This window comes from Protopterus annectens, chromosome 6.part0 (assembly GCF_019279795.1).
Source record: "Protopterus annectens isolate FY-2018-M chromosome 6.part0, PAN1.0, whole genome shotgun sequence".
NCBI lineage: Eukaryota > Metazoa > Chordata > Ceratodontiformes > Protopteridae > Protopterus > Protopterus annectens.
The window spans coordinates 1,345,560,122-1,345,575,442 of record NC_056737.1 but is presented as its reverse complement, the minus strand read 5'-3'; the positions used below and the strand labels follow the sequence as shown (position 1 = coordinate 1,345,575,442).

At 36.1% G+C, this 15,321-nt stretch overlaps 1 protein-coding gene across 2 annotated transcripts in view; it reads right to left on the bottom strand.

The window, feature by feature from the left end:
- The window catches only part of PDIA5 (protein disulfide isomerase family A member 5), a 2,083,676-nt gene that overhangs the window by 171,208 nt on the left and 1,897,147 nt on the right, over positions 1 to 15,321 (bottom strand). For both annotated transcript variants that reach the window (XM_044074910.1, XM_044074911.1), the window contains one exon: positions 11,890 to 11,960. In XM_044074910.1, the coding sequence (XP_043930845.1) occupies positions 11,890 to 11,960 (71 nt within the window). The remainder of the gene's footprint in view (positions 1 to 11,889; positions 11,961 to 15,321) is intronic.

Below are 15,321 nucleotides of genomic sequence, written 5' to 3'. Positions count from 1 at the left end.
TGGGATAAGCTCGTGATAAGTGATGACATAAGCGGCAAGTAAAGAATGTAAATAAAAAACAAAAAACAAAATCAGAATTTGAAGGGGCCACACAGGAATTCATGGCACTCCATTATTTTACCCTCAAAACCAGGAAAATCTGAGGAATTTGATACGGTTGAGCGGTATTGCCTAGGATCCAGAAAATATTTTAAAATCAGTGCCATATTTTACTGTAAAATACAGACTAAGATTCCAGCAAATGTAATGCAGTTAAGAATTAAACAAAAAAATCTTATGCAATTTAGTGGAAGAAATATTGGAGGTTTAGTGGAAGGCAAATGATGTCTAGGGTACACTGTGATGGATCACACTTTGCAGAAAAAATCAAAAATGGACTAGAAGGAAGGCTACTGACTTTAGACATAACAAAAGCATATTATTCTACTGACCACCAAATATTATGGGAAGCATTAGGAATTCATGATTTCAGCTGCAGATTTAGACAATGGTGATAAGAGGTGTGTGCTGGTACTTACTTTAAACAAGCAGTGTGTTTAAATGTTATGGAGCTACAAAGTAAATAGAAAGAAATGATAAAGATGTAGCGAAAGTTAGATCCACAGCAGTGAGGAATAAAGCCCTGACCACAACCCTGGCATCCCAAATTCTAGTACAGGTTTGGGTGCCTGATGGAGCAGGTAGGGTAGGATAGGCGTGCCATTCCTGGGAATACTACAAGCTGACTTGCTTATGCTCTGGAACAAACAGCAACTTGCACAAAGCAACAATGAAGTGGCCAGTGACCATTTAATCCAGTGATGGTACCCCTGCCACAAGAGAAGGAACAAGCTTGTATATGGCTGAGGACCACTGGTGGTCTCTGCTATGACAAAGGAGCTCATGCAGCCATCAGGGAAAGCACTAGGGTTAGGGTAGGATCATAAATACTCTCTCTGTTGCTGGCATGTGACTGAGGTCACAAGCAGCCCTCAAGACTGCATGAATGATGGTTTCTCTGGGTGACTGCCACCTTCTTGAATGTTACTGGGTATCTCCCTCGTATTAGGGAATGACTGGACTTAGTCTGAGAGAGGAGGGTTTGATGGCTGACTCAAGAAAAGTACAGTTTTGTACCTACCATAAATGTAGATGTTCGAGTGTTCACACTGCTGCAGTCATCACACGAAATGCGCACTGACATCAGGGAAGAAGTGACAGCAACCGATGCTGGACCAAGACTTTGGAACTCGGGCCAACTGCGGGACCGCCTGACGGCAGGATAACCCTAGTGTGATGACTGCAGCAGTGTAACACGATGAACATTGTACAGGTTCTAGTTTGCTAGAAAAGACATTTGCTATAAAGGGTTGGAAATAATACAGAAATCTGAACAGTGCAGCAAAATATGGAAGCCATAGGAGTGCTTTACCTGGTCTAGTTACTTAATAGGTTAAAGTACACTTGACAGCAGAAAATCTAGACGTTAAAATACACATTTTTTACAGTAATATGAAATATTAAAAGAACCAGATAATCTAGGGCCATATTAAATGGGATACTGAAAAATAGGGCCTTGAAATATTGCATTCAATTGTGTTTTTTTTTCTTTTCATTTTTTCCCTCATTTCTTAAAGAGATGGGAGAAGTAAAGAAAAACAGATTTTGTCAGGCAGATAAAGACTTAGCAAACACACAAAGAGAGGGGCTAGTGAACATAAAAACAGATTCAGAAAACTTACCCAGGGATTCATTAAAGAAATTAGAGCAAGCCATACATACACACACACACACACATATATATGTGTGTATATATATATATATATATATATATATATATATATATATATATATATATATATATATATGCTTGTCCCCCTGCAAAAAACATAAAGATTTTGTTTTACCACTGTTTTGGCTTTTGATCTTTTGGGATCGATCGTTAGCCATGTTAGATTTGTGAAATCCGATGTTTAGAACGAAACACACACATTTTATATATATATATATATATACATATATATATATATATATATATATATATATATATATATATAAAATGTGTGTGCATACTGTAAATATATATATACATATATATATATATATATATATATATAAAATGTGTGTGCATACTGTAAATATATATATATATATATATATATATATATATATATATATATATATACATATATATATATATATATATATATATATACATACATATATACATATATATATATATATATATATATATATATATATATATATATATATGTGTATACGCACACACAAAATTCACAGAACTTTACAAGATCCCCCAGGTAGGTCAATAGTGGCAGGCAGGGGACCATTGATTGAACCCCTGTCTGAGTATCTTGAATTCAAATTGAAATCTCTCCTTCTCTTGGTAACAGCTAGAATACGAGACACAAAGCAATTTTTGCAATTAATGGACAACCTACAGGTTCTGAATACAGCACATCTAGGGACACTGGATGTCCAGTCTTTATACACAAGTATCCCCCATCAAGGGAGTATGAGGGCTGTTCATTATTGGATGCAGCAGTCGGGTATTTTTAAGAAACCAGAGATAGATTTTTTGTTGTCCTTATTGCAACTGGTGTTAGAACACAATGCATTTTATGTTCAACAATCAATGGTATCTGTAGATGAAAGGTACGGCGATGGGGGCAACATTTGCCCCCATTTATGCCAACCTTTTTATGGGGTATTTTGAAGCCCAGTATATTTATACTTCAACTCATAATTTTACATCTCAACTTATTATGTGGCGCAGATACCGTAATGATTGTTGGGTGGTGTGGCAGGGAGATGCAGCTGAGTGGCATGGGTTTATGCAATATTTAAATAATAAATATGGCATTAAGTTTACTTGGAAATTGGATTTGTTTACCATTGACTTCTTGGATGTGAATGTAAGTAAGGCTATTGATGATACTATTATTACCAATCCATATAGGAAGCCTTTTTCCAAGAATTCTTCTTTGCATGCCCACAGCTGCCACCCTGGCCACACCATCAATAATATACCTATAGTCCAATTCCAGATGGTTAGGCAAATATGTTCGGTTGATACCGAATATGAAGAACAGGCCTTGGATTTGAAAGCACAGTTTTTGGCCAGGGGATATACTAAGTCGGTGGTGGACAGCGCATATAAACAGTCCAAGACTAATAGTAGGACTAGCTTGTTAAGAGATGCCCAAAAGTTGAGACAGCCCAAGTTAGCAGAATTGAGATTTGTAACTATGTATGGTAGTAATCCCTTTAAGATCAAAGAAACTATTTCGAAATTTTGGCATGTGCTATATTCAGATCCATTCTTTTCAAGTATACTTAATGAAAAATGCAGTTTTGGTTACCGTAAAGGTAAATCTTTGGGACAATATTTGACTTCATTCAAGAAGGGTCAATACCCATTGGGAGAAGCACCACCGACCTCAGTAGGAAGTACATACTGTGGTCATTGTAAATATTGCAATTTAATGTCTAAAATACAGTCTTTCACGTCAGTGAATACTAGGAAAGTTTATATTAAGTATTTAATTAAATGTACTAGCACATGGGTGATATATATGGCAATATGCCAATGTGGAGCTTTTTATATTGGACAGACTTCTTGTACTTTGAAGCAAAGGATAGCCCTACATATTAGCGACATAAAATGTAAACGAGCTCGCAGTGCTCTTTACAAGCATATACTAGTGCATAATACGGCACATTTTGTGCTTGTAGGTAATGACATGGTCAAGACACAAACCATGAATGATACGGTTAGGCATAACGTATTATCAAATAAGGAACGTAGATGGATCATAAATTTGGGGCCCCTTTTTAAACCAGGGCTTAATGATCAATGGTAATTTATTATGTTTCGGCTACCCTAGTTATTATTACTATTACTATTATTTTTCTAGTATGAGGTTGATAGATGGATATCTGATTTAAAAGTTTATATTTAAGTTATGGTTATATATCTTCCTGCATTACATATTATTATATGATGTATAGTAAATAAGCTTTCACTATTGTGGGGGGTGTTTTTGGGCATTTTGTAAATTTTGTAATTTTTGTAATTTTTAATTTTAATAATGATTTAGTAATATAAATGGTACAATGTGGGGGGGACATTTGCATATACATACTAGGTTTATATGTAAGCAGGTTACGTATTTAGTATACCTGTTAAATTGTTTGCAAGGGAATGATGTGCATGTCTCTTTAAATGTTTCCTTAATGCTGCTACATAAGCTGAGGCTTATTGCTGATTAAAACACACACTGATGAAGCCTTTGTGTGAAACCAGTCTATGTTGCAGACTGTGCCTGGAATAAATTTCTTCATTTGCAAATGGGCTGTTTTTGTGTCCTGAGTTCTGGAATATTTTGGTGTTTTTCATACTTTTGGCTTTCCGAGCACCAGATGATATTGTATCGTGCACCGGAGTAGTTTGGTATTTATATATATATATATATATATATATATATATATATATGTGGTTTACTATCATATTTGCGAATGTCATTTAGACAAACGCAACGATGGCCGACAAATATTGTCGGAAATCAAAACACAGAGCAACCAAAATATCGAACGGAGCATTTCAGCAATGGTGAATATCGACTTTGCTGAAATGCTCACATCTGCCCAAAACTAACAATAACGTTTGCAGGAGGGCAAGCCCCCCTGCACCCCCCACCCCCCCAACATATATATACAAACTCCGAGATCGCACTACTGTGAGGGTAAGGGTACATTTCCCGATCCCCACTATAGTACGATCTGCACCACAATGTTGAAGCTGACAATAGTGGCTGTTCGCTCATGTCAAATTCGACATTGTGGTGATCGAGTAAATCATCAAGAAGCCTCCAAAGGTGAAGCAATAAAGCCTCGAAAAGCCCGGATTCACCACCAAAAGTTTATTAAAAAGTAAAATACACCATTAATGCAATGTTACAAGTACGTTTTCGTTTAGTATGAACTTCATCAGATGTGAGCTTTCCAATAAATCTAGGTTACATTTATACTAGTTTGTTTTAATAAATTGACCAATCACAATGTACTTTAATTAAAACCACTTAACTAAACTGCCAATAAATGAAAAGTTTTTGAAATATGTACACATAAGCCCATTTTTTATGTATGAACATGTGTATAAAAATGTTAAAACAATATATAAGAAATTATTAAAAAGTAAGAAGAAAATGTCATAAAACACATTTATAAACCATAGAATTATTATAACTGTTTTTTGTCATAACACTCCCTCTAGCGAATTCTTCAAAAAATGCATTTGAAAACAAACCCTTTAAAATAATGAATCAAGTACATTAACACCATTACTCTCTAATAGTGCATATTATACCAAGGGGAAATGGTGTGTTTACAAACTTAATAAATATGACCATAGTATGAAGACTTCAAACCATTAAAAAACATTAAAATACAATAAAAATGAATTAAAAAACTTGTAAGGCTTAGGAATGACCCAGTCTATAACTTGGCTGCTCTAAGTTTCAATAAGAGAGCTATAGATATGTGTTCATTTAAGCCTGGAATTTTATTAGCTTCTAGAGTGATCTGCCACCATAATTCTCTGTATTCAATACATTCTTCCCATAGACCACCTCGACAATCCTTCTTTATCTTTTCCAAAACAAAGAACAAATAACAAGCATTTGTACAAGTTAATTTGTACTTATATACAGCATTAGTTTCCTTCTTAGCTTGTATTTCATAATGTGCTCATATATTCTTCTCCTCAGCTTTTGCTCCATCTTCCCTATAGAATGCGTTGCAAACTTGACATACTGCCAAGTAAACCAGGCCCAAAGACTCACAATTACAAAACTCCCTTCCTTCAAGGGTAACTTTTCTACTTTCTAACCTGACACTCTCAGTATTGTAAATGTGGGGACACTGCTGACAATGTCCACATTTAAAAGTTCCTCTTCTCCATCCTTGTACAATTATATCTTTCCTAGTGTCAGTTTCAAGTAATTTTTTTAGATTGCCTAAATTTCTATAAACCACTTTTAATTTTTCTTTTTTTCTAAGTCAGTGAACCATAAAAACTTTTCCCACTCCATTTCCATAATTTCCCTTACCATCTTAGAACTTCCATTAAATTCTAGAATTAATGCATTATTAAAATTCTCACTGTCCCCTTTATTCACAGTTTCCTCACTAACAGAGTCCAAGCCTAGGATAGGTTTCAAATCACTTAACCTCTTAGTAGTCACTTTGTTATCAATACCTTTAATGAAATCCTCATGCTAAACATGTTGTTTAACAACGATTTCTCTTTTTCAAAATATTCGTCCTTTGACGTCATTCTACTGGAGCTAATGTACTGACCTTTTAAGATATTTTTCTTATAATGTGTAGGGTGTGCACTTCCATAATCCAAGTATGAATTGGAAAAAGTTTTTTTTCTATACACCTTTGAATTAAATTTAAACATGTCCTTATAAACCTCAACATCTAAATATTGTACTCTTTCTTCGTCAATTTTGTGTGTAAATTTTAAGAACTCAGTACTTTCATTTATATAATGCATAAAATTGTCAATGTCCTCTCTAGGACCCTTCCATAAAATACAAATGTCATCAAGGAATCTTTTGTACAGTATCCAATGGTGACTAAATAAGGACCTAGTGACAATTTTTTCTTTCCATCTGGCCAAAACTAAATTGGCGTAGCTGGTGCACAAGGACACCCATCGCTACGCCTTTCTTCTGATGGTAAAGTTCTCCCTTAAAAATAAATAGTTATATTTTAATACTAATTCTATAAGCTCCATAATCACTGTACATTCATCGTGGGACAAAGTACCATCATCAAAAATCAATTCCTCAAGATAACATAAACCTTCACTATGGGGTATACTTGAGAATAGATCAATTACATCAATGGTTAAAAAATTTATTTCATCACAATATAATTCTTGCTTTAAACATCTTAAAAAATCCCATGAATCTCTTAATATATTTGTTCTTTTTAACCAAATACGTTTGAGTTTAGCATCTACAAATTTGGCTAGGGGAAACACTTTAGACCCTTCAGCTGAAACTATGAGTCTTAAAGGAGGATCCTTCTCATTTTTGTGCACTTTCGGGATCCCAAAGATGGTGGTGATCGAACTCTCAAGTTCAAGAAAATGATTTTCGCACATATTCGATCTAAATGACAATCGAATATGTGATAGTAAAGCTATATATATATATATATATATATATATATATATATATATATATATATATATATATATATACACACACACACACATATATATATATATATATATATATATATATATATGTATGCGTGTGTATACAGGCAACACAGTGAATGGTGGTGTTGTCTCATAGCAAAAGGTTCATGTGTTCAATTCATGGCTATGGTACCTTCTGTGTGGAGTCTGCATGTCCTCCCTGTGTTCGCCTGGGTTTCTTGCAGGTGCTCTGGTTTCCTCCCACATTCCAAAGACATGCAGTAGGTGGTTTGGACACTCTAAATTGGTCATAGCTTGGACTGCATGCTTTGGAATAATTACAGCGACAGGGCTAGTCATCAGGCAGTGTAAACCTTGGCTATAGATTGTCATTGCTGAAGTGACACCCTGACCCCATGTGTAAAGAAGGGCTAAGTGGATGGATGGATATATAGATATATATATATATATATATTCACACACACACACACACACACACACACACACACACACACACACACACACACACACACACACACACACACACACACACACACACACGTGTGTGTGTGCGTGTGTGTGTGTATATCTATATATCTATATACACATATACAGGTCCACTTCTAAAACTCGAAATACTGAAATCTCGAATTTCAGTATTTAGAGTCGAGAACGTCAAAAGCCCACAAAAACGAAAACACATAATACCTAAACCCAAAATAACGAAAAAAAAAAAAACATCCAAACCTCCCCCTACATAATACTACCTTATATTTAAGCAGGGGGGCAAAGCCATCCTGCACACCTCACACCCACACTATTTACATTACCAACTCTGAGGTTGCACTAACACGAATAACACACACACACACACACACAGTACAAATGTACATCACCACTTTGAACATTTACACTCACACTCTAACCTACCTACCCTAACCAACTCCTAAAACATACCCAAAAACTAAAGCAAACCAAAATCCTATTCAAAACCCTAACATAAAACTTACCTGAATCTCCGTTAATAAACACAAATCTGCCCACACGTGTAGAATTCGGAAACAACAAAGCATTAAAGGGACAGCACATTACATAACACACACACCACACAACTACTAAAACTTTGAACAACTAAGATTCGAGAAAATGCAGTTTCGAAAAACTGCACTTTCGACATTCCCGACCCAAAATACTGAAATTCCAGATTTCAGTATTTCGAGTTTAAGAAGTGGACCCATACAGTGGATATAAAAAGTGTACACACCCCTGTTAAAAATGCCATGTTTTTGTGATATAAAAAAATGAGACCACAATACAGCAATTCAAAACTTTTCCCACCTTTAATGTGACCTACAACCTGTACAATTCAATTGAAATTGAACAATTGCCCCACAGACTCCACATACTCTGGAATAGCAAACCAAGTAAATCAAAGGAAGACGAAGTCCAAGCCGACAAGAATTTATTGACAACAAAAAAGAACCACCATTGACCTAGGTTTCGTCCAAACAATCGTACTTCTTCAGAATACTGAAACCAACTCCAAATACACTTAAATATACAGTACATTCCAATTATCCAATTAAGTTGTACATCAATTAAACAACAATCAACTGATGTTAAAAAAACACCATGACAACCTTACAATATGAACAAACCTTACCAATGTTGCCTGTCAATTACTACCATTTAAAAATGAAGAATAAAAAAGTAAAAATATGACAAACATAAACATGTATAATGAAATTAAACAATGAAAATAAAAATAACTATAACAATGCTACGTGTAAGTGAACAATATATAAAAAAATTCCTTAACGTTACAATAATGCCAGTATCAAATGTAATATAAAAAAAAATATATATATATATAAAAATATATGTGTGTGTAAAAAATGTCTAAAACCATATTTTAATTGCTACTTCTGTCCTGTAATATGTTTCAACTTAAGTAACGGCTTAACAGTACTATAATGATTGAGTCCAGGGTGATTATGTGCATTTAACCTAAGCTGCCATTTTAATTCACATACATCCAAATGTATATCTATAATCCTACCCTGTTGATCAACTTTGATCTGTTGTAAAATACAAAATTTAAAAATGTGACCAACATTGTCAACCAAGTATCTTGCTAGGGCATTAGTAGTTTTAGAATGTTTTAAGTAACAATTAAAATATGGTTTTAGACATTTTTTACACACACATATATTTTTAAATATATATATTTTTTTATATTACATTTGATACTGGCATTATTGTAACGTTAAGGAATTTTTTTTATATATTGTTCACTTACACGTAGCATTGTTATAGTTATTTTTATTTTCATTGTTTAATTTCATTATACATGTTTATGTTTGTCATCTTTTTACTTTTTTATTCTTCATTTTTAAATGGTAGTAATTGACAGGCAACACTGGTAAGGTTTGTTCATATTGTAAGGTTATCATGGTGTTTTTAACATCAGCTGATTGTTGTTTAATTGATGTACAACTTAATTGGATAATTGGAATGTATTGTATATTTAAGTGTATTTGGAGTTGGTTTCAGTATTCTGAAGAAGTCCGATTGTTTGGACGAAACCTAGGTCAATGGTGGTTCTTTTTTGTTGTCAATAAATTCTTGTCGGCTTGGACTTCGTCTTCCTTTGGTTTACTTGGTTTGTGATACTCTGGAATAGACTGCCCATACATGTCAAGCAGAGCGCCTCCTTGGCCCTCTTCAAAAGAAACCTTGACAATTGGATGGGGGATAGGAAATTCACCCCTGTGATCACGTCAGTCGCCCTGCTACCTGCTAGACAGGGGTCCAGGGAAGTATATATTGTGGGAAGAAATATTCAGGGAATTGTTACGGCTAGGCTTGTATAGGCCCTAGGGCCGATAGCCTAGTACCAACCTATGAACCTATGAAAAACAAAAAATCTGTTAGAGGAAAAACTATAAAAAATAAAAAAACTTACAATAAGCTGGCTGCATAAGTGTCCACACCCTTAAACTAATACTTTGTTGAAGCACCTTTTGATTTAATTACAGCATTCAGTCGTCTTGGGTACACACCTGCCATCAATTAAAGAGACTCTGATTAACCAAAAATCAAGTTCAGTTGTCCTAGTAGGATTTTCCTGACATTTACTCAGTTGCCTGTTACAGCAAAAGCCATGGTTCGCAGACAGCTTACAAAGCATCAAAGGTATTTCATTGTTGAAAGGCATCAGTCAGGAGAAGGGTACAAAAAATATCCACAGCATTGGATATACCATGGAACACAGTGAAGACAGTCATCAAAAAGTGGAGAAAATATAGTTCAACAGTGACGTTGGAAAGAACTGGACGTCCTCCAAAACTGATGAAAAGACAAGACGAACACTGGTCAGGGAGGCTGCTAAGAGACCTATAGCAACACTGAAACAGCTGCAGGAATTTCTAGCAAGTACAGGTTGTGTACTACATTTGACAACAATCTCCCATTATTCTCCATATGTCTGGACTAAGGGGAAGGGTTGCAAGACGGAAGCCTTTACTTAAACAGAAAAACATCCAGCCATGGCTAAAATTTGCAAAACAATACATCAAGTCTCCCAAAAGCATGTGGGAAAATGTGTTATGGTCTGATAATACCAAGGTTGAATTTTTAGGCCACAATTCCAAAAGGTATGTTTGCCACAAAAACAACACTTTGCATCATCAAAAGAACACCAGTCGCACGGTGAAGCATGGTGGTGGCAGTATCATGTTTTGGGGTTGGTTTTCTTGAGCTGGAACTGGGGCTTTAGTCAAGGTGGAAAGAATTATGAACAGTTCCTAATACCAGTCACTTTTGGCCCAAAACCTTCAGGCATCTGCTAGAAAGCTGAAGATGAAGAGGAATTTCACCTTTCAAAATGACAATGACCCCAAGCATACATCCAAATCAACACAAGAATGCCTTCATCAGAAGAAAATTAAAGTTTTGGAATAGTCCAGCCACAGCACAGACCTAAATCCAATAGAAAATCTGTGGGGTGACCTGAAGAGTGCTGTGCACAACAGAAGCCCTCACAATCTGACATATTTGGAGCGCTTTTGCAAGGAAGAGTGGGCAAATATTGCCAAGTCAAGATGTGCTATGCTGACAGACTCCTACCCAAGAAGACTGAATGCTGTAATTAAATCAAAAGGTGCTTCAACAAAGTATTACTTTAAGGGTGTGCACACTTATGCAACCAGCTTATTGTACATTTTTATTTTTTATATTTTTCCCCTAACAGATTTGTTTTTCAACTGAATTGTACAGGTTATAGACCACATTAAAGGTGGGTAATGGTTTGAAATGATTTATTGTGGTCTCAATTTTTTATATCACAAAAACCTAGCATTTTAACAGGGGTGTGTACACTTTTTAGATCTACTGTATATACATTTATACATATACACACCCCTCTTGCAAACAGACACTAGATTTTCACATTCGACACCTAAGGTTTTTCCTTCACTTATAAATTAGGTGTACAACTTGTAGACAAAATAATGTACACGATGCGAACAAAAGAGTGGCCGTTCACAAGTCTATACAAGAAATGTAAGAAAAGGTAAAATAGGCAACGTCATTGGAACAGAATTGCTCTGCTGCTACAGTATACGTAATACAACTGTATCATGTGACTTGTGTTTGCAGAATAATCATGTTACCTTGCGATCTTCCTTAAAGTAGTCAGCTGCAGCTGTGAAATGTGGTACTGCATTCTTACAATGAGGGCACCCTAGAAAATGGGACAAAAGACAGCTACTGTAAAAATATGCATTTTACAATTTGTAGTTGCTTTGATATGAAGTCATTCTTAAAAGCAGGATGATCAAGTAACCCGCACACAGGTACACATGGCGCTAACTGCCAATATTTGTATCAGTTTTGTTTTTTTTGTGGGGAGGGGGCACAACAAATGACTAATGCCTTTAATGAGCTGATGTTAGAAAGCATTAAACTCCAAAACAACATTTCTTTACTTTTTATAATGAAAGTAAGTTACCACAGTTCAATGTAGGCATTCTTTGTCATGGTAAATACATCAGCTTTGCAAATTTTACCATGTACTTTATAATTATAAATGTCTGACAGAAATACTGTCATCTACAAGATGTAATCAATGAACCAAATGTTATCACTTCATGAAGACAGACTTACAACTGCCTTACTACCAATGTCACTGACACTTCCTTCACAAACACGTGCCTTGACTTACAGAAAGCTGACTCAAACAGCAGATGCATCAAAAACTACACAAAGCCTGTTCTTATCAGTGTTAGAATAACTAAATGCGTCTCTGAACAAAGCTTCCTATTTTATGCACAGCAGTTTTGCCATCATTGGTTAAGGTCTTGTCAGTTTGTGAAAACCATACACTGAGACACGATTATCGGGTAAACGTACATACATACATAAATACATACACCATTTGGTAGTAAAAATCAATGAAGTCAGCAGTACTTGCACCTACATAGAAAGACCAGACCTTTTTTTCAAATCTGTCAAATAATTTATTATTTATTTTATGTTTGTTTACCAGGACAGTCCAATTGGGTGGGTAATTCATTTTCAGCTGAGGTCCAGGGGGAAAAGCCCCACTAGTTAAAGACAAAACATAATCTAAGAAACTACAATCACAGGATGAGACAGCAAACATAGCCCCACAGGGAATACATAATATAAGAAAATAAAAACTTAAATTGACACCTTCAAAAAAGTCCCTTAAGTTACAAAAAATACATATGTAATATAAGAAAAATACAAAACATATGTTGAGATGATCAACTTTAGCTAGTTTGGTTAACAATAATCATAAATGTAAAATGTAATAAAAAACACCCGATAGCTGAAGACAGCACCTGTAGCGTGAAACGGAGAATGGAGTAAAAATCAGATGTTCTCACCACGAATAAAGTCAAAATCACAAAACACAAGTCCAATGTGATGAAAATAGGACGAATATTTTTTCGTGGTGAGAACATCTGGTTTTTACTCCATAATCATAAATGTGTTATAAAGAACATCATACAATTAGAGAAACAACAATAAAATTAGAGAAACATAATGATATTAAGAAAGCCTATGTACACTTCCATATTTAACAGAGAGGACACTTCCCTAACTGTTTTTCTGGTTAGATACATCCATTTCATCAGAATCTGAAAAAGAATAGAAGATTGCAAGCATGAATGTACAGGTATTCACATTAATACATACTGTGAGGTCGTTTGTTAAAGTGAACTCATCTCCTATGCTTTCCAGTTCTTTTTTGATGCTCACACAGTTCTGATCTTGATCTTCACCAATAATATTTCCTGTTACTCTATGCTTTACAAGCAAATGAAGTGCCCATGTAGCTGTTACATTACCAGTCAAGACCTGCACTGGTGTTACATTTTCTATCGTCAGGGAGGAGCATGAGATAAAACTTTTAGTTATGTACTCACCATAACTTCAGATGTTTGGGATCCATCTCGCCTACATTCTGACTGATGGGTTCGGAGCCGATCCCTCGGCTCCGACTCGGCACGCTTATGCCAAAGAGCGAAGTCTCTTATTGGCTGAGCTTACTATATCCCAGGATGCACCACTACCAGTCCCCCAGATCTAGTTTGTCCGCATACATGCACACATGCACACCCTGCTTATATAACATCGTCAGGTGAAACAAGATAAACAGTAGAACTCAAAACCGTTCAATCTCTTCTGATCTCCAAGGCAGGGGGAAGGAGGGTGGGTTTTAGGAATGTAGGCGAGATGGATCCCAAACATCTGAAGTTATGGTGAGTACATAACTAAAAGATGTTATGTGATCCTATCTCGCCTACATTCTGACTGATGGGACAGCGTCCCTAGCACCTGAATCCTGGGTGGCTCACTGGAAAACACTCCTGAGTACCGTGGAACCAAATGATGCTCGTCCTTTAGATGCCACATCCAATTTGTAGTGGGAAATGAAAGTGTGCGGATTGGACCAAGTAGCCGCAGCACAAATCTCCGATATAGCGAGCTTGGAATGAAAAGCTATAGAAGTAGCCATAGCTCTGGTAGAATGAGCTTTGATAGATGTTGTAAGTTGCTTATTGGAAGAAGAATAAGCCTGAGTTATGCAATCTCTGATCCATTTGGAGATAGTAGCTTTTGTGATGGTTTGACCCAATTTATTATCTGAGAAGGACACAAACAACTGGTCTGACTTACGAAGTTGCTGAGTCCTGTCTAAATAGAAGCGTAATTGCCTGTGAACATCCAATTTATGGAGAGTGTATTCTGCTTCATTGGAGAATTTTGGGAAGAAAACTGGTAGCTCTAGAGATTGTTGGAGACAGAAACTAGAACAGACCTTTGGGACAAAGGATGGATTAGGCCTAAGTGATACTCTATCCTTGTGGAAAATCAAGTACGGTGGCTTAATAGACAGGGCTTGAAGCTCTGAAACTCTTCTTGCAGAAGTAATTGCAACTAAGAAGGCAGTTTTCCAAGACAGATATTTTAACTCACATGTAGCAGCCGGTTCGAAGGGGAAGATGTTAATGCGAAGCACCAAATCAAGATCCCACGGAGGCAGGATGAAAAACTGGGGGTCTTAACAGGCCCGCACCTTTAATGAAAGTTTTGCATAGTCTGCTGCTCATCAATGGAGGATCCATGGATTCGTGGAATTTAGAGATAGCCGCTAGTTGGACTTTAATAGTAGAGACAGAAGATCCTTGATTAAACAGGGATGTTAAGAATTTCAAAACCTCTGGGATAGGAGCAGTGATAGGGTCTAAGCCCTTGAGTTGAGCCCAGATAGCAAACCTCTTCCACTTACTGAGGTACAATTTGTTAGTGGTGGGTTTGTGGGCGAAGATAAAATGTGAACAACTTCGGGTCTAGTGTGTGACTTCTGACTAAAGTCGGAAGTGGAGGAGCCAAGCTGTCAATTTCAAAGATCGAAGGGACTGATGCTGATGTCCCGACTGATGAATTAGCAGGTCCGAATTAGGTCTAAAGTCCACGGATCGTCCACGCATGCTTCTTCAGGTAAGGAAACCATACCTGACGAGGCCAGTATGGGGCAATCAGTATCATTGCGGACCCCAATTGAGAAGCTT